The 23,329-nt window shown below is 38.0% G+C and overlaps 1 protein-coding gene across 2 annotated transcripts in view; it reads right to left on the bottom strand.

The window, feature by feature from the left end:
- Positions 1–23,124, bottom strand: part of LOC121319124 (alpha/beta hydrolase domain-containing protein 17B) — a 36,933-nt gene extending 13,809 nt beyond the window's left edge. The window contains exons 1-3 of one of the 2 annotated variants that reach the window (XM_041256314.1): positions 22,731–23,124; positions 11,747–11,851; positions 10,973–11,447 (exon numbers count right to left, since the gene is read on the bottom strand). In XM_041256314.1, coding sequence (XP_041112248.1) covers positions 10,973–11,439 — 467 coding nt within the window. In that variant the 5' untranslated portion in view covers positions 11,440–11,447; positions 11,747–11,851; positions 22,731–23,124. The remainder of the gene's footprint in view (positions 1–10,972; positions 11,448–11,746; positions 11,852–22,730) is intronic. The other variant, XM_041256310.1, reaches the window with a different exon arrangement.
- Positions 23,125–23,329: the final 205 nt, after the last annotated feature.

The following is a 23,329-nucleotide window of genomic DNA, read 5'->3' as shown; positions in this document are numbered from 1 at the left end:
CTCTGCCATATATAACATATTACCCCTATATGTAAAAAAACCCTCACCATATATGTAAAACGTTACTCCTATATGTAAAAAAATAAAAAAAATAAAAAATAAAAAAAAAAGAATTACTCCTACATGTAAAAAGTGTTTTTTTTTTTTTGGTACAGCAGTTAGTGTTTAAGTTGAGAGATGTTTATAGTTTTTAATGGTTTCACTTTTAGGGGCAGATGATTTTTCATTTAGGGGTGTTTTACATTTAATGGGAGTTTTACATTTAGGGGTCTTTTTTTACATTTTGGGGTCATTTTTTTTTTTATATTAAGGGTTTTTTAAATTTAGGGGGAGTTTCACATTTAGGGGTGTTTTACACATTGGGGTTTGTGATCTGGATAGCTCCAAGGGCGACATCAGACCAGGGAAATAAAACCAAAACAAGGAATGGCAGGGCTAACTGAGACACTACGGGGCTCAGTGCTTTTATTAAATGAAACAAAAGATTTAAACAAAACACCACAAAAAGGCAAGTTCGCCAAAACAACCAACCAAACAATAAACAGTAACAAGTAATATGCCGATTGCGAAACCAGCCTACATAGCAATTGTTGTCTTTAAATTACCTCCTAACTCCACACCCGTTCTCCACTCTCGAACACCCTTCCCCATGCTGCCAAACTGCAGATCTTTTATATTTGTGACTGAGGGACTAACTAGCTATCAATTATTATATTATCCCTCGGTCACATTCTGCACAGATTTATTGAGTCTGTGTGACTGTCAGCAGTTAAATAATCAGTAGCTGACAGCCACGCAGTCTCACGAGGTAATTAAAATACAAAACAATAATAAATAATGGTGGCAACTTTTTATCTGTGCCACAAATAATAATAATATAGGCTTTTCACCCTCATATATTTTACATAAATCATAATAACAGCACACAAATATACACAGGGGCTGGAGACTCCACCACAGGGTTGTACAAGGGCGTTACCATTGAGCTGCTCTAAACAAACATTCAGCGAGAGCTTTTGCATGAACAGACATTTTTGAGGTTGTTGGTTAGAACATGCCATTAATTGGAAACCCATTAAATTTGTTCCAATTTAAAATATCATTTAAATGACATTATTTATGTTAACTAGAAAGTGAACCCAGTGAAATCTACGTATCATTTCAAATCAGAGTCCCTCAATAATGTAAAAAGGGTCAATTGTCGACTGTCACCTAGCTGAATGATTTGGCTGAACACAAATAACTGACTTTATTACAATTCAGGATCTTAAGAAAAAGACTGCAATACTCGTACTACTGTATACTATACATACAAGCACACAGAGTGTACTTGGAGACTTAACGACTGTACAGACCACATCAGATGTAAGAGGAGATACTATTTAAATGTACACAAAATAAACAAAAAGTTCATTATATTGGAATAGAACTGTTAATTAAGAACATGAAAGATGTATTTAAATGGTACACCTTTTATAATTCTATTAAACTTACTTCTGTTTCATGTTGCTATTTTGCTCCTGAATTCAAAATAATGCGTGTTGCTACAGTAAAACAAAAGCATGAAGGCCACAATACCTATGACTCACTCACTATAGAATGGCACTCCCTATTTTCAACAAAGGTTACATCCTGTAGAAATACCACCCCATTGGCAAACACGCACACTACTCATCCGCCCCCAAGAAAATTCCAAACTAACTGCACATATCTACCATAGCTAAAGTAGAACACCTTCTTTATTTAAGCAATATAGCATTTATGAGAGGGCACTACCACCTGGGAGACCACGTTGGGACTCTGCAGTACTCGATTCTATTTAGAACTGGGATAGGGAACATAATTAATGTTAATACTTTGAGGAATAATCATAAACAAACAGAAAATAGAAATATCCTTTTCTATTACAATGACCCACACAATACAGTTTTTGTGGTGTTGTTGCAGTTCTTTATTCAAAACACAGCCTTTTACTAACCTATATCCTAATGCAAGAAAACTGCTCACAAACAAGGTGAGTATTAAAAGTGTTATAAAGCAGTGTCTCATGGTATACTAATGCCCACAATATATGGTGATACCAAAATCCTATGATACTTAATATCAGGGTAAAAGAAAAATATCCAAGTACTGTGTTTTTTTTTTTTTTTTTTTTTTTTTTTTTGCTTTTAAAACAAAACTCTGTAATTGTGTACTTTAAAATATGAACTTACTCATTTCTGCCTAGTAGAAGTGATCAACTAGCCTGTGCGTTCTGGGAAAATGCAATGAGGAAACACCACCAATTTACTGAAACATCTTTCAGATTGCTACCCCGATCTTTACCAAAGTTTACTTTTCTCTTTTACTGTATGGTCTTTAAAGGCACTGTCCACACTGTGTCTTTAATCCGTATTAGTTGCCTTTAAACCGGCCTAAAAGTGCTAAATATGGTTAGCATCTACACTACACAGAGTTTAATACCGTACTCCAGACCACCTCAGGGGTAGTCTCTAGTTCAGTTCTAAATAAGATCGCATCTGGTAGTGCGGTTTGGCAGAAGTGTGGACGCTGTAATACCAAACTACATTTTTTGTGTATCCTCCAGTATCCAAAAATGCTTTTTGGCAAGTGGACATTACAAATACAATAAATTAGAACAGGTGACTGAAGGAGTTGAGAACAATGCTGCTGTACAGTATACAATTTCATAGACTTGTTGTAAAGTGGTGGATCGTGGAGCGACGGGATCAGATACCGAAATCAAGGCAAATTGACATCTGGAGCGATGAAATAGGTCAAGGAGAACTTCAGGAGTTAAATGAAACATGATAAAATGTATCTTGTGTTTTTAAGAAACAAAGCCACAACGTTCATGCTAAGAAGCGCTGTGTATTCTGTGGGCTCGGGCTCCATATTTGCCAGGGTATAAACATAAAATACAGTGCATGGTGGGATAATGTCATATTAAATCCCACAGTCCATTGCGCTATTAGGAACTGTAACCAAACTATTTTAATTGAGAGGAACAGTAGTTCCTTGTGCCAAGTTACTGGACAGTGGACAAAAAGGAATGTTCATTTCTGAGAATTAGCTATGCTGAAGAATAGCCTATATATTTGGCTAAAGTAAACCATAAATAATACATTAATAAATATTGAAAGAAATAAAAATACATAAATCATACTTGTTTTTTTTTTTTTTTTTTTTTTTTGATCTATCCTGATATTCATTTTTCACAATCAGATACAAATAAATGCTGCCATTTAATACTGTATGAACCCGGTCTTATAATGTCACAGAAACCCTGATTTTCCTGTAACTCACTGAAACCCATATATATATATATATATATATATATATATATATATATATATATATATATATATATATATATATATATATATATATATATATATATATATACACACACACACACACACACACACACACACACACACACACACACACACACACACACACATACAGCGGTTTGCAGAAGTATTCACCCCCCTACAAAGTTTTCACATGCCACCTGAGCCTAATCCACAACACTTTACATGTAGAATCTACACAAACTACTCCACAATGATAAAGTTAAAATCTCAGTTGCATAAGTATTCAACCCCATTAGCTACTACAGCCCTAAATCAGTTCAGGTGCAAATGATTTGTAATGATTTGTTAGTGAAATGGTTTCAGCCTGTGTGTACTCAAAGTGGTTTAACTTGTAGATAATTTCTCTCAGGTATATAAAGACTTTCAAGCTGCAACTCACACAGTGAGCCAACAAAGCAACCAGGCAGACCAAGGAGCTTTCGAAACAAGTCAGGGATAAAGTGGTAGAGAAGCACAGAGCAGAAGAAAGGTACAAGAACATTTCAAAGGCACCAATTATCCCTTTCAGCACAGTCAAGTCTATCATTAAGAAGTGGAAGACGCATCATACCACCCAGACACTACCTAGATCAGGTCTCCCTCCCAAACTGAGCAGCCGGACAAGCAGGAAACTGGGTTGGGATGTCACTCTGAAGCTAACAATGACCTTGAGAGATATGCAAAGTTCTGTGTCTAAGATGGGAGTAAAGAAGCCATTACTCAAAAAGTTTTCTTAAACCACATATGGAGTTTGCGAAAAAGCATGAGGATGATACTGCAGACATGTGGAAAAAGGTTTTGTTGACAGACTAGACAAAAACTGAACTTTTCGGTCTAAATTCCAAGCGTTACGTCTGGCGCAAGTTCAACACTGCATATCACCCAGTCAACACCGTCCCAAGCTTATCAAGATAGAGGGGAGAATGCATGGTGCAAAGTACAGGCGAATTCTTGAGGAAAACCTGTTTGAGTCAGCCAAGACTCTGAAACTGGGGAGGAAATTCATATAAAAAATAAAAATAGAAATAACCACAGGCGGCACTTGTAATCCAGTTTAGGAAGGGTTTTATTTATAATCCTGTTTCGGTGACCAAACGATAAACCTCCGGCAATACACACCTGTGTGTAAAGCAAGGAGGGAAAACACAACTGGTTCTGCACAACCAAATAATACATTCTTTTATCCGCCCTGCAATAATACAAAACACGGTCACCAGTCCGGGTGTGTGCTGTAGTGCTCGTGGTGGGTGATAATATTTACAAACAGTGAGTGCAAGTGTAGTGATGATCCGGTTTGGTACTGGCCCCAAGCAACAGCTCCGGATTCGTGTTAGCTGTCTGGTGGTTTAACAAACAGTTAACACTCATGAATACTTTCAGTTTCACGAAGGGACAATCTCCTGGTCCTTCCAGTTCCCTGTATCTCAACCAAACGAAGGAAAAGATTAGCGTTTCTCTGGACCCTTTTATGCTATACTGCTTGACCCCTTGGTAAACGATTTCAGCTTCTGCTACTTCTTTACCTTCCAGTTCAATACCTCCAAATAAGTACTAATAAATATAGCATATCTGTAATCAAATCAGCAGTATTCCAACTATGAGTATTCCGAAAAAAAGATTTTTGGATTATTACGCCACAGGATTACATACATTATACAATTTACAAAGTATAATTGTATAATTTACTGTACGTACATTATATATTTGGATTTATTTATTACCCATTTATAAATAAATGTGTTCTACTACATAGTTCCTTGTGACAGAAATACAATGAGTTCTGGTGATAAATCTCCCTCCGTATATGGAGATCCTTACCCACACCCACCTCTAGCATCCCCTCATATGTTCAAAATACAGATCTCAGGAGAAGATGACCTGCTCAGAAGCAAAAGACGAATATTAAGCAACTCCCTATTGGTGTTCACATCAGCAATAAACACTTTTCTCCATCGACAGTAAAAAGTCCACAGGGTTAGAGTCACAAGTTTTGGCCCTTGATGTGGTCAGATAAAGGGAACATGGTTGCTGATTACTCATTCAATTAGATCAGTTTTAAAACTAGCTTCTGAACCCTCTGTGGCTGCTGACAAGGCAGCAGAGCAGATATTATATTTCACTCACAAGGACAGCTTGTAAATAAATAAAAATCAATTGATTGCCACTACAGTGCATAGAATTCCCAAGCCCCCTGCCAACAGGACGGATCGCTGACTTTAGATAGCAACAGTCAATTCTGTTTAAAATGCACAGCTGCCAACCTTGTGGAATATAAAAGCAGGAAGGCGCCTAAAATCTTTACTGGAACGGCACACAGCAACTGTGCAGTACTTCATGACGGATGTGCACAATACCACTTTGTGTGTATATGGTGTCTGGGTCTAGTCCAACAATTTTAAGTGCTTTTACATAAATTGCAGTGAATATTGCATCCTGCACACATTTTACTTGAGAATATGTTATGCACATATTGCTTACACAGTGCTTATAGAAAGTCTACACCCCCTTTCACATTTTGTTGCCTTACAGCCTGGAATTAAAATGCATTAAAATAGTTTTTTTTTTTTTTTTTTTTTTTTTTTTTTTTTCATTTATCTACACATCCTACCCCACAACTTCCAAGTGAAAAAAATATTCTAGAAATTTACAGAAAATTAATTAGAAATAAAAATTGAAATGGCTTGGTTGGATAAGTGTCCACCCCCTTTGTAATAATCCTAAATTAGCTCAGGTGTAACCAAATCGCCTTCAAAAATCACACACCAAGTTAAGTGGCCTCCACCTGTGTTACATTGCACTGATTCACATGATTTCAGGATAAATTCAGCAGTTCCTGTAGGGTCCCTCTGCTGGATAGTGCATTTCAAAGCAAAGTCTCAACCATGAGCACCAAGGCGCTTTCAAAAGAAAAAGTTGTCAAAAGGCACAGATCAGGGGATGGGTATAAAAATAAAAAAAAATATGCAAGGCCCTGAATATCCCTTGGAGCACGGTCAAGATGGTTATTAAGAAGTGAAAGGTGTATGGCACCACCAAGACCCTGCTTAGATCCTCCAAACTGGATGACAAAACAAGGCGGCCAATGCCAACTTTGCAAGACAACAATATCCCAAACACTCTACAAATCTGGCCTATATGGTATGGTGGCAAGAAGGAAGCCATTACTCAAGAAAGCACATCTTGAATCATGTTTTAAGTAAGCAAAAACACAGGTGATTCTGTAGCCATGTGGGTGGCCTGAAAAAACTAAAATGGAACTTTTTGGCCTAAATCCATAGCGTTATGTTTGGTGCAAACCCAACACCCAAAGAACATCATCCCTACTGCGAAGCATGGTGGTGGCAGCATCATGTTATGGGGATGTTTCTCATCGGCAGGGACTGGGGCACTTGTCAGGATAGAAGGGAAAATGAATGGGAGGAAAGTACACAGAAGTCCTTGAGGAAAACCTGCTGCCCATGGCCAATATGATATCAAAAGCCCCAGCAGTGCAGGCGTATCTTTTGGTCAGTAGCTTATTGTGAAAGGTGGGGGTGGCTTACATTGACAAAAAAATGAGTCATAAACAAACACAGCAGGTAGAGGCAACTGGAAACTGCACTACTTACTTTTTAATTTTAACATGTATTCCTTGTTTTTATGTAAAAAAAAAAGCCTTTCCCCTTAATGCCCATTAGTGTAGTAAAATTGCATTGATGTACTGTACTGTGGTGGGGTGCCCCGGCCCTGTGTGTATTTTGTGTTTTATGTTCTATGTGGCGTGTATATATTGGTGCATGGGGTATAAATTGGGCTGTGTATCAGACTGATTTAAAATTTTATATATATATATATATATATATATATATATATATATATATATATATATATATATATATATATATAATATATATATTGCACAATCACGTCACATGCAGATAAAATGTGTATCAGTGTGTGGGCACAGGGACTGTACAAATTAGTTCACATGCTGGGATTCAAGTGAATGATTAATTAATGATTGAATCCTGGCACAGCTGTATATATAGATGTACAAATCACTCACTCAGGGTTGGTGTGTTCGGTGAGGTCAGAACAAGCGTCAGGAGGATAATTAAATAAGAGAAAAACAACTGCTACGCCTGCTAGTTTTAGACTAGCACAATACTTGTTTTGTTCTATGTCTGTTTGTTTTGGCCCCTGTGCCGTTTTGTTCTGTTCAAGTGTTTTGCATTTGTCTAAACCTTTTATTTTGCAATAAACCGGTGCAACAGCACATTCATTCACTCACCTTTCTGTGTCCTTTCCTGGCCACAGAAACCACCAGGCAGCCTGTTCACATGTACATTTTGGAATTCCTGCCTCTAATATAACACGTATATTCAACAAGTGCAGTCTTCATTGCATGACTGACATTCCCATTAAGCCAATTACAGCTCACAGAGGTAGTAAAACAGCCAATCAAATAGCACACAGAATCGGTTTCCTCAAACACACAGCACACATAATTTTGATCAGGATAGTGAAGCGAAGGCTTGTTTAAACTGTTTATTTTACTTTGTGGCCAAAAAGTTGTTGGAGATGTCACAGAAGCGAAAGGTGGAGGCGGAACACTTAAGATTCCAAAATCGTTAGGAGACGAATAATTATGGCAGCAAGGCAATATGTCTGATTTGCAGTGCAATGGCTGCAGTTATGAAAGATTATATCACACAAAGTCACTACGACATGCTGCACAAAGCAACGTACTTTGAGTTTACTGGAAATTAAAGAAGCTAAGGAATCAACTAAATGTTTTTCTGAAAAGTGCTCTGGATGCCATGAACAACACAACCGCAGGAAAGGATGTGTTTTGTTGTTTTTTTGTTTTGTTTTGTTTTTTACTTCAAGAAGCCATGGAAAAAGTGCAGAATTACTTTGGAAGAAACTAACTGGAATTACAACAGATGGGGCACCATATATGACTGGGCAAAAGAGTGGACTGGCTAACAGAGTGCTGGAAAAAATTAAAAGAAAGAAATGCAGAAGTTCAAGTTTTCTTACACTGCATTCTGCATCAACAGGTATTGTTTGGAAAAGTTGCAGAATTAGAACATGTAATGAGCATTGTTATCAAGTGTGCAGAAAAGAAGTGCCGGGACAGAAGTCATAAAAAGGTGCATTTCATAGTGGTACTGTTTACTATTTAGCATTTTCACATCTTATCAAGATCTCTTTTCTCATTGCTGTCAAAAATGTTATATTTTGGAATATAAGTGAAATATTGAGACTTCACATTATATATGCAACATCTTTTTTTTTTCATTTTTTGTTGTTTAAGATTACCAATGAAATAAAATACTCTATTTCCCATTATATTACATTTCTGATATTGAGTTTTTTGTCAGTGTTCTAGAAAAGTTGCTTCTAGTTATATCTACCTGTACTATAAAATACATTAAGCAGTATGTTGATTAAGTGATTGAAACCGTGGCTGCATACTTATTGATGACTAGGAATCGTGCAGTGGGAGTAATGTGTTTTGAGTATATTGGCCTACATGCAATTTATATAGACACACACACATATACATATATATGTATTTTTTACAGTGCGGCCCACCAAGTGAACAGTCTTACATTAAATGGCCCTTGCTGTCAGATTTTGCAGTTCAAACTTATTTTCATAACCACGTAAATCAGCAACATGTATTTATTTCACGTTAGTGAACCAAACAAACAAATCTGATGAATTGATTCACTAAACTGAATGAATCAAACAAACTGAGTCAGTAAAAAGAATCAAACTGCACATCACTAGTTTTCAGGCCTGAAAAATAGCATGCCTATTGGTGGTTAAAGCCTGGTTTCCATACGCACTAATACATGATCACTTTAATGTGTGCACTAAAGTTAATATCCTTCAGTAAATGCCATGTGAATACAGATCACCTCATTATTCTGAGCTGGATGCTCATTTAAATACATTATCATGCACTACCATACAAATCACATATTCATTCTGATTACCATAGTATGACACAATAACATTAGCGTGCACCATAATTTGCCCACTATTTCATGCGATAATTAATAAAATTGCAATAGATACGGAAATCATTAACGTGCACAGTAATTGCAATTATCGTGCACCATAAACTTCAGCGCCCTTTCGTAAATGAGGCCCAAACCGATCCATTTACGTGCAGCACAAAGGGTTAAACTATTCTATTGTATTAAGTACTTTGCAGCACTGTGCATTTACAGGAAGTGAAGGGTGTTGTAATTGTGGCCATGATCAGTTAAAATTAGGGATTACCCAGCTCACAATGCTTTCACTCAGTTGCTCAGTTATAAACTGGACTGAACTCTACATAAATTTAGTTTACTTATTATTTTGTGAAAAAAATTTAATATTGGTCTTATAAATTGTTGAATGAAGTACGTCTGTACTGTAAATAATATCTTCCATGGCTTTTAATACATCAACCTAAAAACTAACTTGAAAAAAAAAAAAATGTAAATAAAAAAAATAAAAATAAAAAAAACTGTGAAAGTCTCGTGCAAAGTAAAAACAGGCCTGTCATCGTCTGGTAAGGCCTGCCTTGTGTTGTTGAATGTCCTGAGCCGGAGGCCAGGGTATTAAATATAACAAAAAATGTTAAAGCCCTCTATGGAGGGTTCTATTGCCATTAGCAAACGGGTACGTTAAAAAACAAACAAACAATTATAGTTCTTCTGTTAGTTTTTTTCCTGGTTTTATGCAACAGTAGTTTTTGTTAGTTACTGTACATGAAGGTGTTCTTCAATTCAGGAACCTTGTACAGAAAAGCGAACATGACTTGTGTGAACTGTTTGTAAAACACATTAAAGAATAAAAGTACACCTGACTTTTACATTTTTTTTATTACTATTTCAGTGCATATTCTTGTATTTGTTTAATAGATCAAAATGTGTCAAAGTTTTAGTAATTAAGTATATCGATTATTATTATTATTATTATGTAAAATTATTATTCTATATTATTATTTCCCAGCAGATGTCTTTATCCAAGGCGACTTACAGAGACTACAGTGAACTATCATGAGATGCAGTCACTTACAACGTTTTTTTTTTTTTTTTTTTTTAATATCTCTCATATATTCATCATATATTCATATATATATATATATATATATATATATATATATATATATATATATATATATATATATATATATAGATATAGAGAGAGAGAGAGAGAGAGAGAGAGAGAGAGAGAGAGAGAGAGAGAGAGAGAGAGAGAGAGAGAGAGAGTACAATAGAAAATTATATTTTGAAGTCACAGAAGACTGGGGTACTTCTGCTTTTCAGCAGTTAAGTGTGTAAGTTATTGTGTATAAACTACTGAAAATGTGTTTGGTTATACCACACAGTAATTTCCCATGAAAAAGTAAAAGATTACTAAAAATATATACTGGATATATACCAATGAAGCACATGACCAAATGGCACTGCCAGGAAACAATTGCAGTAATAGGAAATGCAACTCTATAGGACTGAAATGGGGGGGGGGGGGGGGGGGGGGATGTGGGGACTGGAAAAGTCAATTACTAAATTCCTTCTGAGCAATGAACATAGGGTCAGGTTACTATCAGACAGACTGAAACGTCTCCTTACCGTGTCCGGAGTGCCTGCCAGGCAGCATCAACGTCTGCATAGAGGTTTTTCTCTGATGGCTTCCCAGAACTTGCTCCATACCCAGAATAATCGTAGGAGAAGATATTGCAGTTTATTCGAGAGCCCAATCCAATGTAAAAGCTGCTCATCTGGCCCAAGTCCACAGCATTCCCGTGAGAGAAGAGCAGGGTAAACTTGGCATTTGGGGAACAGCGAACAAACATACAGGCTACTCTGTTTCCTCGACTGGTCCTGGTCATGAAGCACTCAATGGCATCCTTTTCCCTGGCCGAGTACTGCCAGTCTGCTCGTTCCGAGAGGTGCAGAGTCCACCGGCTGCCGCTCTCATCACATATCAGGGTGTATGTGGGGTTGGGGGGTAGGAAAGCAAGTTTTGAGGCAATCTTGCTAGGACACGGAGGGCAGCAAAACAGGCAACACAGCTCACTAAAGGAAAGGTTATTCATTTTGTGTTCTGCAATACAAAAAATAAGAAAAAGTCAATCTTCTATAAAAACCTCTAGTAATATTAAATGACATTATCAGACAGCCCCATAAGCTGTGTTGCTGAAGCTTATAAAAGCCCCAATTAATGTACACAATACAGCAAAGGCAGTAACTACGTGTGCATGTGTCATTCAGCATTATCAAACAGCTGTACATTACAGAAATTAAGCACTCTCTCTCACCCTTTTTAAATGTCCCACAGAACTACATGCACAAGTGAGTTTAGCAAAGTCCCACATCATGACCATAGAAAAGTACAATACTGGCCTGAATGTTTGTTGGTAGAATAAGGCTGTGTCCGTTTTGAGCAGGAGTGTTCAATCCTGGTCCTGGAGGGTCGGTGTCCCTCCTGGTTTTTGATCCAACTGTACCCTAAATTAATTAATTGGATCAACTAAGCTTCTGGGCTGGGTATCGGCAGTGTCTTAACGACACGATATGTATTACGATATGAGGGTCACGATACGCATCACAAAACATAAAAATCACACAATTGTCTGATTTGCTTGTGCAAGTTTTTGTAATAACACTGGTAAAGCACTTTTGGTCAAATGAGCTTCATGACATGTTTTGCTTTTGTTTCCTGTTGATTCTTTAAAATACATTTCTTTAAAAGAAAGAAAAAAATACAAAATCAGGACTCTAGACACAGTTGTTGCCTTAGGAGCCAATGGAGCAAGTTGGTTGCTATCATATTCAACCCCTTAAACTACAACAACCTGTTAAGGCACTAAAGTCATACTAACAGCAACTTATTGTCTGTACTCACTCGTTTGTTGCCTCTCTGCTGAATGGTTAATCTATGCAGCTAATGACTGCAATGAACTCTGCATGTTCATATTTTTCCAAGTGCTGTGTTGTAAATTTGTGACAGCCCCTCTAACTGTGTCCAGTTATAATAAGATGGGAAACAGCATGGTGCAGTGCAGCTGCAGCTCCAGTGCTCAGTGTTAGTGAAGTCCTGACTTGACAGCATGTAACACAGAGAGCTGTTATGATTACAGCTCTTATGATTACATGTTGACTGTTTAATTTTCAGTACAAACATGTTTAAATTGCAGCGAGTTGGTTCTGCTATTTACGATATTAAATACAAAATGTTAACACAACGCGCGAACATATTTGGTCACCGTCACAACTGCTGCATGAAACTTGGGTTAGTGCATTCTGCTGGTGTTGAAACAGCACCTATCTGTGCTTACAAGCAACTGTATTTGATTAAATTGTTATTATTATTAGTGTATTTGTTACCATCCTTCTCGCATTTCAGTTTATTAAAATGTGCGTTTCCCCTTACAGACCGACGTCATTGTGCATTCATAAATATTGACACATGGCTTCAAAGGGAAAGGCAGTTCTTTGTAAGTAAGCTAAATTAATTGAATATTTCATTATTTGTTTAGTTTATTTCTTTCCACGCTATCTACCTTTAATGGAGCTATAATTAGCAAGTTTAAACCATGGCCATGTTTCGTAATTGAATTATATTTACTGACGACTGAGAAATTAGCTCAAAACTACTTTTCTAGCTATACAATCCTTAAAGGAAATCGATCACTTTACTGTGTAAAGGATGTAGTCACTACACTACACACTGTTAGTTTCAAAAACACATTCTGTCTGGAGATACGCCTCTTTAAATCTTGCAAATAACACTGCAGAATTAGGAAAGAAACAATTGACAGGATTAAATTATGCCTTTACATTAAAAGGGGTGTTATTTAAATAACAATCAGGTAATACATAGTTGTGAACCTGTTTTAGAGCAATGAGTCAGTCAACACACCTTTATCAGTGTTACATATTTTATCCTGGTTATTATTATAATGCCAGTAAAATGCTAAACGTAATATGTGGAGTACTGTATGATTACTCTCACATGACATTGTGGACTGAGAGGTGGTTTGCTTGCTAAACCTCAGTATGAACAGCAGCTGGACTCTGTTCTTTTGCACACAGGAAACAAACTATACAAACTGACCCACATTTCACGGTTTAGTTCATATTCTGTGGAAACAAGTACAGCAAAAAACAAACCAAAAAATGTTTCCGGGGGGAACTATACTGGGGTTACCACACATCTTGGGAAAATTGTTCTGAGGGTGATTTTTTCAGCCTTTTTTTTTTGTTTTGTTTTTTATCCCAGTTGGAAACAGTAAAAATTGTTAGGCTAACCATCCCAGTTTTGCAATTGTATTTTATTTATTTATTTTTAAATAGCTGAGTAATGTATTAGGTTGTGTGAAATAAAATTTTTTTGTTTAAATCATTCTGATTATGTGTATACCATGTTTAAATGGTAATAGCTAATCTATTTTTGTACATTTAACATGTTTTAACTAGATGACAATATAAAGAAAATACTGCGTTATGATCTGCAATAAAATGTACCTGATGTTTAATTTTTAAATTATTATTGTGTTATTTTATATACTGTTATTTTTATTAACAGCTTAAGAGTTGCTACGGCGTCAGGGAATTGAGGAAAAAAAAAAAAAAAAGCCCCAGTTTTTCACTGTGGAAGTCTGGTAATCATAAACTACATGAAAGTGAAACGCTGACAGAAAATTTGATTAGGCACCAAAATCTAAGCCGAACTGTACAAAACTCACATAAATCATAAAATAGTCTTTTCTCAATTTAACCGCATACTCGTGTAAACTGCATTCTCCAAAATATAGGCATTCAAGAAATGTGTTCATTAAATTAGCTCCCCCAGTGCTTTTTTTTTCTACAGTAATATGTAAGAATCTACAACATGACGCATCAACAGCAGCCATCTTTCAATATACGTTGCAGGATATTGTAAACATCTGGTTCACACAGAGGGAACTTGCAAACCGCATTGTGAACACAAGCGAACTCAGTCTTGGGAAAAAAAATAAAATAAATGAAAACAAAAACACCCAAAAAACGAACTTTAGCTGGCATCCAAACAAACTCCCCCTTTGCTTGCAGACAAGTGTGAACAGCAAGCACATTGACACAATGTTTAAAACAAAACAAACCACATCGAGACCGTCTGAAACTAGTGCTGGGAGGAACACAGGATTTTCATTTTTGGATAGTCACTCAACTTAAATATTCGTTCAGATATTCATTCATTTTTCAAACAGTAATAAAAGTCATTATATTACTCTGAACACAGCCAGAGACAGCACAACAGCAGGGGCAGGGAGCTGTTATTTTAAAGCAGGGCCTTACAATATGTAACATGTTAAAATAGAAAAAACACCCCAGGAGTAAAGAATAAATTGTTCAGGACTTACTTTACCCCAGTGAATTACCTACAAAACAGTACATTGCTGTTTCTTCACAGTAAACAGTGGCCATAGACATGTTTTCATAAACTAATAACAGCACAGGGTTCACTTGTGCCTTTCTGTAGTTGAACAAGCAAACAAAAACGGAAACTTAAAACTTTAAAACACTTCAAACAAACGTAAAAATGGTGTTGTAAAATGAAGGTGAAAAAAACTCACAGTTTTGCTTCTCGTTTATTACATTCCGCATAACAAAGTCGCAACAATATATATAGGGCAGCTGGCTCTTTGAGCTATATATATATATTGTTTAACAAAATTTAATCTAAATTTTTGACTCAAAGTAGTCACCTTTTGCAGATATAACAGCCGAACACACTCGTGGCATTCTTTCTACAATGGAAATCAAATATTGTTTGGAAAGTTCTTCTCAACACTGTTGCAGAAGTTCCCACAAATGTGTTGTACTTGTAGGTTGCTTTGCTTTCACCCTTCTGTCCAGTTCATCCTAAACCAGCTCGATGGGTTTAAGTCTGGAGACTGTGCTGGCCATTCCATGATTTGAAGCTTACCGTCTTGTTCTTTTCTTCTAAGGTAGTTCAGACATAGCCTGGAGATATGTTTTGGGTCATTATCTTGCTGTAGGATGAACCCCTGACCAACTAGGTGTATACCAGAGGGTATTGCACAGCGCTGCAAAATGCTGTGGTAGCTGTTTTGGTTCAGGGTACCACTCACTCTGTGCAAGTCACCAACTCTGGATCCAGCAAAAGAGCCCCAGACCATCACGCTTCCTCCTCCATGTTTGACAATTGGTTCACACACCAAGGAACCATCCTTTCGCCTACTCAACGGCGTACAAAAACCTGCGTGATGAACCGAAGATTTCAAATTTTGATTCATTGGTCCATAAGACCTTCTTCCAGTCTTCAGTAGTCCACTGACAGTGCTTCATGGCCCAGGCAAGCCTCTTTTTCTTATTTTGTCATCTTAGCAATTGCTTTCTTACTGCCACTCAACCTGTCAAAGCTGCAGCTCGAATTCTCCTCTTCACAGTTGAAATTGAGACTTGCTTACTTCGACCAGTGTAATGCTGTGCTTGAAGCTGTTGTCCTGTGAGCCGCCTATCATGCAATCTGTTGACTCTTAGAAACTTGTCTTCTGATTCTGTTGTGGCTTTGGGTCTGCCAGACTTCTTCCTGTCAGAGTTTCCTCCAGTTTCCAAGTGCCTTTTGATGGTGTAGGAAACTGTACTCACTGACACCTTGGCTTTCTTTGCAATTTCTCTAAAGGAAAGACCTACACTTTTAAGGGTTATAATGGTCTGTCTGTCTTCCTTTGTTAATTACCTTTTTCTCGCCATTACGATAGCAATATACTACTTCCTGCAGTACAATACTGTCCAAATAATGCTTAAGAGGGTGTAGTAACAGTCAGTAACAATGATTTTATACAGACAGAGGGTTTGTAAGTAAATCAACAAAAGTTGGGACACCTGTAGGAATTGTTAGCATCAATTTTCAAGGCTTAATTTACTTCCATTGCTACAGAACAGCTGTAAGTTTTAAACCCATTACTTGTTCCCTGAAAAAGGCCTTTTTGTATAACTCTGAAATGTACATTATTTTTCAGTTTTTGGTAACCTAAACTTTTTTTTTTAACCTCTGGCAGTTTACCGCTTACCTTTGTACCATTTCAGGTTATTCAAGTGAACCATGGATTGCCCCGCTGACCTAAGCCCTTCCTACACAGGCGGTGCTCGACCAATTGTGGTCCGCCCCCTAGGAACCCCCGGTCACGAACGGCAATGACATAGGCTAGATTCGAACCTTCGATCTCCATCCTGCACCCCACACGGAGCGCCTTTACTGTCGTTCAAATATAGTCCAATGCGCCTCCAGTTGCCTACGTTCACCTAAAGCCCAGAGGGAACCAGAGGTGCCCGGCTAGACCAGACACGCACGGGGTGTTTCAGCTGTGTTTTTTGTTGTCGTCGTTGTTATTATTCGCTGTTGTATCGGGGAAACAGAGACAAAGAAAGTATGTAGTACATTCAATAGCAAACCAGCAACCAAACAAACAAACAACTTCAACTTCCTCTGCCCTGCTGCTTAGTCAGTAGGATTTTTTGTGTATTATTATTATATTATTAATAATAATAATAATAATATAATAATAATAATAATAATAATAATAATAATAAACAACGACTCATTTATGTGGTAGTTGCCTTGTCTACTATACAAGGAAAGTCTACAAAAATGATCCTCTGAAAAAAAATTATGGTTTAATGTTTTGTTTACTCAACACAGGCAGTTACTGTAGATCTAAGTAACGATGTGACACTATATGGCAAAGTGACACAATTTAGTATCTACTGTGCCCAGTTCTTTCACAGCCAAATAGTGACTCCATTCGTTACTCTATCTGTAGGTAGAAAACACCTTAAGTATTAAGTTTAAGCATAACACATAAGGATATATTTCCCCTTAACTAGGGTATTGACTTCAGTGTGGAGCTCCTGAGCGAGTGAGGTAGGTAGGTATGTATATGTAAGTGAGACAACATTTTCTGGAATCCACACATTTATTTAATCAAAACCTTGTCACAAACAAAGTGGGCTGTAACGTTGTGGCAATGCAATGTAACAACGTAAAATTGTTAGCTAAGTTTTACATTTTAGTGACATACTATATTCTAAATTGTAAATTGTAAAACTATTTTTGCAGTGGAACAGAAATAGGCCACTCATTTAAAAAATGGACCTATCTGTAATGGAAAAAGTATCCTAATGTTAAGTGTTGTTAGTGTTGTATTGTTATTTCATTTATAATTCACACTGTGCATGGCGCGGTTGATTTTTTGACTATAATGTAAGAGCAGGAAGGAGGAACATAGCGTGTCAATATAGATATTGTTTGGACGTAACACCAAAGTGTTTAGAGAGAAGGAGCTATCTTGAAGCAAGAAATGCAAAAAGTTGATTTCAAACTTCAGGACAGATTTTGTGATGTTAATAAACCTTGTCAGTCGTGGGAGGTCTGCTGTGCACCTGATATTTTTTTCATCTTTGTTCAACATCAGCAAGTCACGTATGTTGCAAGTCGAAATGTTGCAGCTTGGAAATGAACATGACAACCTGTGTGACTTGAATGACAAAACCAGCTCTGAAACGAACGGTGGTGTTAAACGTCAGGCAATGCAGCTTTATTGTCTTCTCCAAATTATGTTCTATGAACTTCATAATGGCTCAAAGAAAACTCCACTACAGAGGAGGACCGCTCACAGCATTTACGACAAGTGCAAAAGCAGAGTTGATTACATCTATGAACCGAATCGGCGTATCCACCAGCTATGCAGATTTGCGGAGATGCTGAAATTTGCTGTCTGCTGTACAGACATGTGAAACCAATAGTACACCAATTCCAAGTCACTTCAACAGCACAGGATTCACCATTGGTGCTCTTGATAACTTTGAGGATGGCTCGTCATTGTTTGGCATGGCTGGCACACGACAGTGATGGTGCTATTTCAAGATTGTTCGGGTGACGCTCCACCCAGGAAACCAAATGTTTCAGTCACAAAATTGAAAAAGCGGAGATGCAAGCAAACATCTGAGCTGCCTTGCCAATGTGTGGGCCATCATCGTAAGACAGTCAATGAGCCAAGCCTGCCTGAAAAATTCAAAGCAGCCGAAGATGTCGGGCTGCAACCATTTGATGGTTGCAGCTGACACAGAATTTTTCATCACTCTAATGAGATGCAGACTGCCATGAGGAGATAAAGGTCAACAGCTTCCGTGGGGAGGGTTCCACGCCTTGCTCTATCACAGCCCCGTCCCACTCAAGCAAGTAGGATTCCTCCCAGTGATTCCACCCCCAGTCACTAATTATGATACACTAATTAGGCTCAAACAAAAGTTTGTGGGGTTGTGCGAGTACTGGAGTGTCTGCTTGCATCTCGTGGGTTTCGTGAAAAATCCGATGTCATCTGACAGTGAAGGAAATTGGGAGTTGCACATGCAAACAGTCGAGTCACTGATCAGTGTTCCTCCATCAGCTACCTGCAGTACGGCTCCTGGTACCTGGAAAGAATCAAAAAGCTTGAAGTGGACAACCCATTCCTCTACCTGACGTTCATCCAGAACCACTTGTCATACGAGAGAAGGACAGCAAGTTCAACCCTGTTGCTCCAGACGTGGAGCAGACAATCCAAAGGTCCCAGAAAAGCTCAAAAGGCATCACTGGCCAAACAAGGAGGAGTGACTATATTGCCGAATGGCAGCTTGTCCACCATGAAGTCCTCGTACTTAGTACTGTCTTCCGTGAGCTGACAAACGCAAAGGTAATGGATCACAGGGAGACACCAGTGTCACAAGAAGTCTCCGGTTCATGAAGAAGGAAAATCCCTCTGAGGTTACCGAGCACATCCGTCTTCACAACACAGTGTGTTGATGAAAGCGTCAAAGTACGTCTACTCAATGTCTTTAACCACGGATCAGAAGCCTACAAACAACTTCACAAAGAAAGATTCATTTTGAAAGCAAAAAAACTCTCAGATACGATATCCAAGGTAAACCTCCCAGGCCTCACTGACTCAAAAAGACCTGCGACTGAGTCTTTAAGACTAATAAAGTCTTGGAACATAATGCAAATGATGCAGTCAAACATAATTCCCTACATTTTATATAAGGAAACTATTATTAGCTTGTTATTGTGTGGCAGACATAGCAACAGAAACTACAGGCAGTGGACAAAAAAAATGGAAACACCAATGTAAAATCACTTAATAGGGCGTTGGGCCACCACATGCGGCCAGTATGGCCAGTATGTGCCGTGGCATTCTACCAGCCTCTGGAATTCTGCAGGAGGGATGCAGCACCATTCTTCCACGAGAAAGTCAATCAACTCACGCCTGGTGGTGGAAAACGCTGTCTCAGACATCGTTTCAGAATATCCCACAAATGCTCGATTGGGTTCAGAGCTGGTGACTGAGAAGGCCATGACATATGGATAACATCAGTGGCATGCTCCTCAAACCATTGGACGACCACATGTGCTCTGCGGATGGGGGGCATTGTCATCCTGGAAGACACCCCCCTCCGGCAGAAAAGAAATGCTGCAACATGGGGTGAAAATGATCACTCCATTAAGTAGAGATTAGCATTGACCTTGCCTTCTAAGGGAATGAGTACACCCAAACCATGCCAGGAAAATGCACCCCACAACATTACAGAACCATCAGAACCCTTCACTGTTGGAACCAAGCACTCAGGGCTGTAGAGTTCTTTAGGTTGGCACCACATATGCATGCGTCCATTTGTCGAGAACATGGTGAAGGATGATTCATCTGACAATATCACATGTCTCCACGGCCTGGTAGTCCATTGCCTGTGCTCTTTGCACCACTGGACTCGCAAATGTGCACTGCCAGGTGTGATGAGCGGTTTGTGCACTGCAACCCGACTATGGTATCCCGCTCTGTGTTTTTGATGAAACTGGCTGGTTGTGCTCTAGGTTGAAATTTGCAGTCAAATTATCTGCAGTTGCTCACCTGTTTTGCGTTGCACTTGAATTAATGTACGGATATCACAATCCTGAAGTATGCGCTTCCGCCCATTGTTGCCCTTTGCTAATGATGTCTTTCACTTGCCGTTCCACGCCGACATCACCTTAGACACTATTCCTCGTGAAACATCAGCAAGTTGAGCTGTCTTGGTCACTGAAGCTCCTGCCAAACGCACCCCAACAATCACCCCTCTTTCAAAGTCACTGAGGTCTCCTCTTGCAGCCATGCTAGCCAAAATTATAGGCAACCAGGCCTGTCCAGCATTTTTACACATGACCCTAAGTATGCTGGGATGTTATCTGCTTAATTAAAGCATGAGACACCTGTATGGAAGCCCTTGCTTTCAATATATTTGGTGTCCCTCATTTACCCATGTGTTTCCATTTTTTTGTCCACTACCTGTAGGTTGTTAGCAAACTTTGGCAGTATCTGGTTATATATGGTAAAAAAAAAAAAAACATGTTGTTAGTGGCCCCTCAGAAGTGATGTCGGATTTCTTTTCTGAACCTTACTACATTACAATTGTATCTGTCTACATTTTTTTTAAATGGTGTGTAGTGTTAAAAATGAAATGTTTATCTACTCAAATGTGGGCTGCCAAAATTTGTAGTGGGCTAGCATAGTTTACCTTTTGGTAGCCCATCAGTCTACCACACACTGTAGTGATTTGTCCACCCCTGACATTTACGGTTACTTGTCTCAGCACTATTTTAAACCGACCAAGTGTGAATGCTGCCTAAATGTTTCACATTTCAAATTTTAATCAATTTTGTGAAAAAAAAAAAAAAATATGTTATATATATATATATAGTTGTAGTACTGTAACACTCAACACTTCTAGACCTAAACCACAATCAATAAATAAAAAAATAAATGACAATGCAATAAAAGGAAGAATGGCAGTGAATGTATAAAAACTAGTTGTTTGATTACCAAATGTGTTCATTTATTCAAATAAAAGCACACAGTCGCAACACCCCCTACTTACAAAAATGTAATACGCAGCACTTTATCGCTTAGTGAATGGCAATAATGCAAATGCTATAAATCTGATACATTTTCTTCTTAATGAATAAGTCAACTTTTTGTGATGAATGAGTATGTATTTAATGCCTTTAAATTCTAGTGCACTGTAAAGTTCATGTGCAATGACAGAGGGCCAAAATGCTTCAGCTTTGTATTGTAACCAGGCCTAATATAAGGGGGCCCTGGGCACCATTACTCAGGTCCATGCGGTGATGAGTAATGATTGATCACACATTTATATTTTGTTACTACCAAGGGCTATAATGTAAGGTAGCACTACTTATTTGTTTAAATACAAAACCCATACACTGCATTCTTTCAAAATCAGTGCAATTTCCAAATACGCTGATGTATGTGTGGTAATTTATCTTGGTCGCATGGCCACAAAAGGCCCAGTGTGTGCGTGTGTGTAATTATATATAACACACATACACACACAAAAATATGCTGGCGTTTTCTCATGGAAACTTAAACAAATGCAGCAAATGCAAAAGTGTTGACAGAAACGCTGCTTTTGAGCAACACTGCCACTGCAATGATTTATCTCCATTAAAACAATTTACCTCTGACTGTAAAATACAAATCGAGTGTTCGGGTCACACGTCTCCACGACAGTAATCTAATATGCAGTGCTAAAGAATGGTATATTTAAGTGACGACATTTCAATTTTTGTGTCCACAATGCGTCAATAATTTATGGTAACCTAGTCATACAAAATTTTTAAAGCTTGTATTTCATTTTCAAAAGGTACCGGTATTGCACTCTATATATACCTCCATAGGACTCAGAAATCGTCCAAGACCATCAGCTATAAAGAGACACTAGGTAAGACTGAAACCCCAAAACCGCAATCTAGTCATATGTGACTGTGTGATTGCACAACAACAATAATATAAATAATGCGCGTGTATATTTTTTCTCTTTCTTTCCTTTTTCTGCTCACATTCAGCTCTTCCTAGTCTATCATGTTTTTCTTTATCGCCCGCTTACTGCATGGGGTAATTCATATTGTACAGTTGCTCCCCCATTTAAAAAAAAAAAAAAAAATTTAAAATATTGTCTCATGATGGGAGAATGAAAGGTGAAGAAAAGTTATTGTATGGGTGAATCAGCAGGGTAGATGAGAATCTGCTGTTTCTTGTCATACTTACACACATTAGGTTATTTACTCTACTTGATTTATTTTTTGTTTGTATGTGTGTATTGTATCTTTTCTGCTGTGTTTTTTTGTTCAAATAATACAAAAAAAGAAAAAAAGAAAATGAGGGTAGCCAATTGTCTTAATTATTTTCAGTTACTGTACTGAGAATAATGTGAATACCATATATCGTATTCCCCTTGCTTTGCTAATAGAGCAATAAAGTAATATAAGAGTAAAGAAAGTTGTACGAACCTGGAAGTCCAGCAGCAGTTGAAGTGGTGCAAATAACAATAATCACAATAACACACGATGTCTGGAGCCACCCCCGGCGTTCTCAAACCACACTGTTCTTTCGCTCGATCTGAGAAAAACCTTAACTCGGCTCTGTCCCGCTATATTAAATAATCGCGTGAACATGTGCGGCAGTTGTGCTGAGTCTTGGCTAAAAAAAAAAATCGAAAAGTGACAAACAGCCTTTAATCCTGGTAACCTAAACCCCGACCCCTTCAGTCAAACCCGTTCTATCCCTTGAACCTGCAGCAGACAATAACCTTTTGTACCGTATTCTTATTATACTACCTTATGTATGCAGTGGGCGACAGGAGGCGAGGGTATGGAGCAGATTGAAAGTGATTTCAACCAATAGAAAGGAAAAGGGAAAAAAGCTCCAATGAAAATGAATACCAACAGAAAGGAAGCAGGGTTGACAACTGCAGAAAGATGTCGTCTTTGAGACATTTCTAGAGTGACACAGAAAGTATCAAATAGGAAATTACTATGTAGGAGTATAGACCAATCGCTTTCAAGTAAGGCGAATCTTTTTAATGCAGTGACGTAATGCTCAAAACTCG

The sequence above is a fragment of the Polyodon spathula genome, chromosome 1 (assembly GCF_017654505.1).
Source record: "Polyodon spathula isolate WHYD16114869_AA chromosome 1, ASM1765450v1, whole genome shotgun sequence".
Lineage (NCBI taxonomy): Eukaryota > Metazoa > Chordata > Actinopteri > Acipenseriformes > Polyodontidae > Polyodon > Polyodon spathula.
This window is presented reverse-complemented; position numbering and strand designations above follow the sequence as displayed.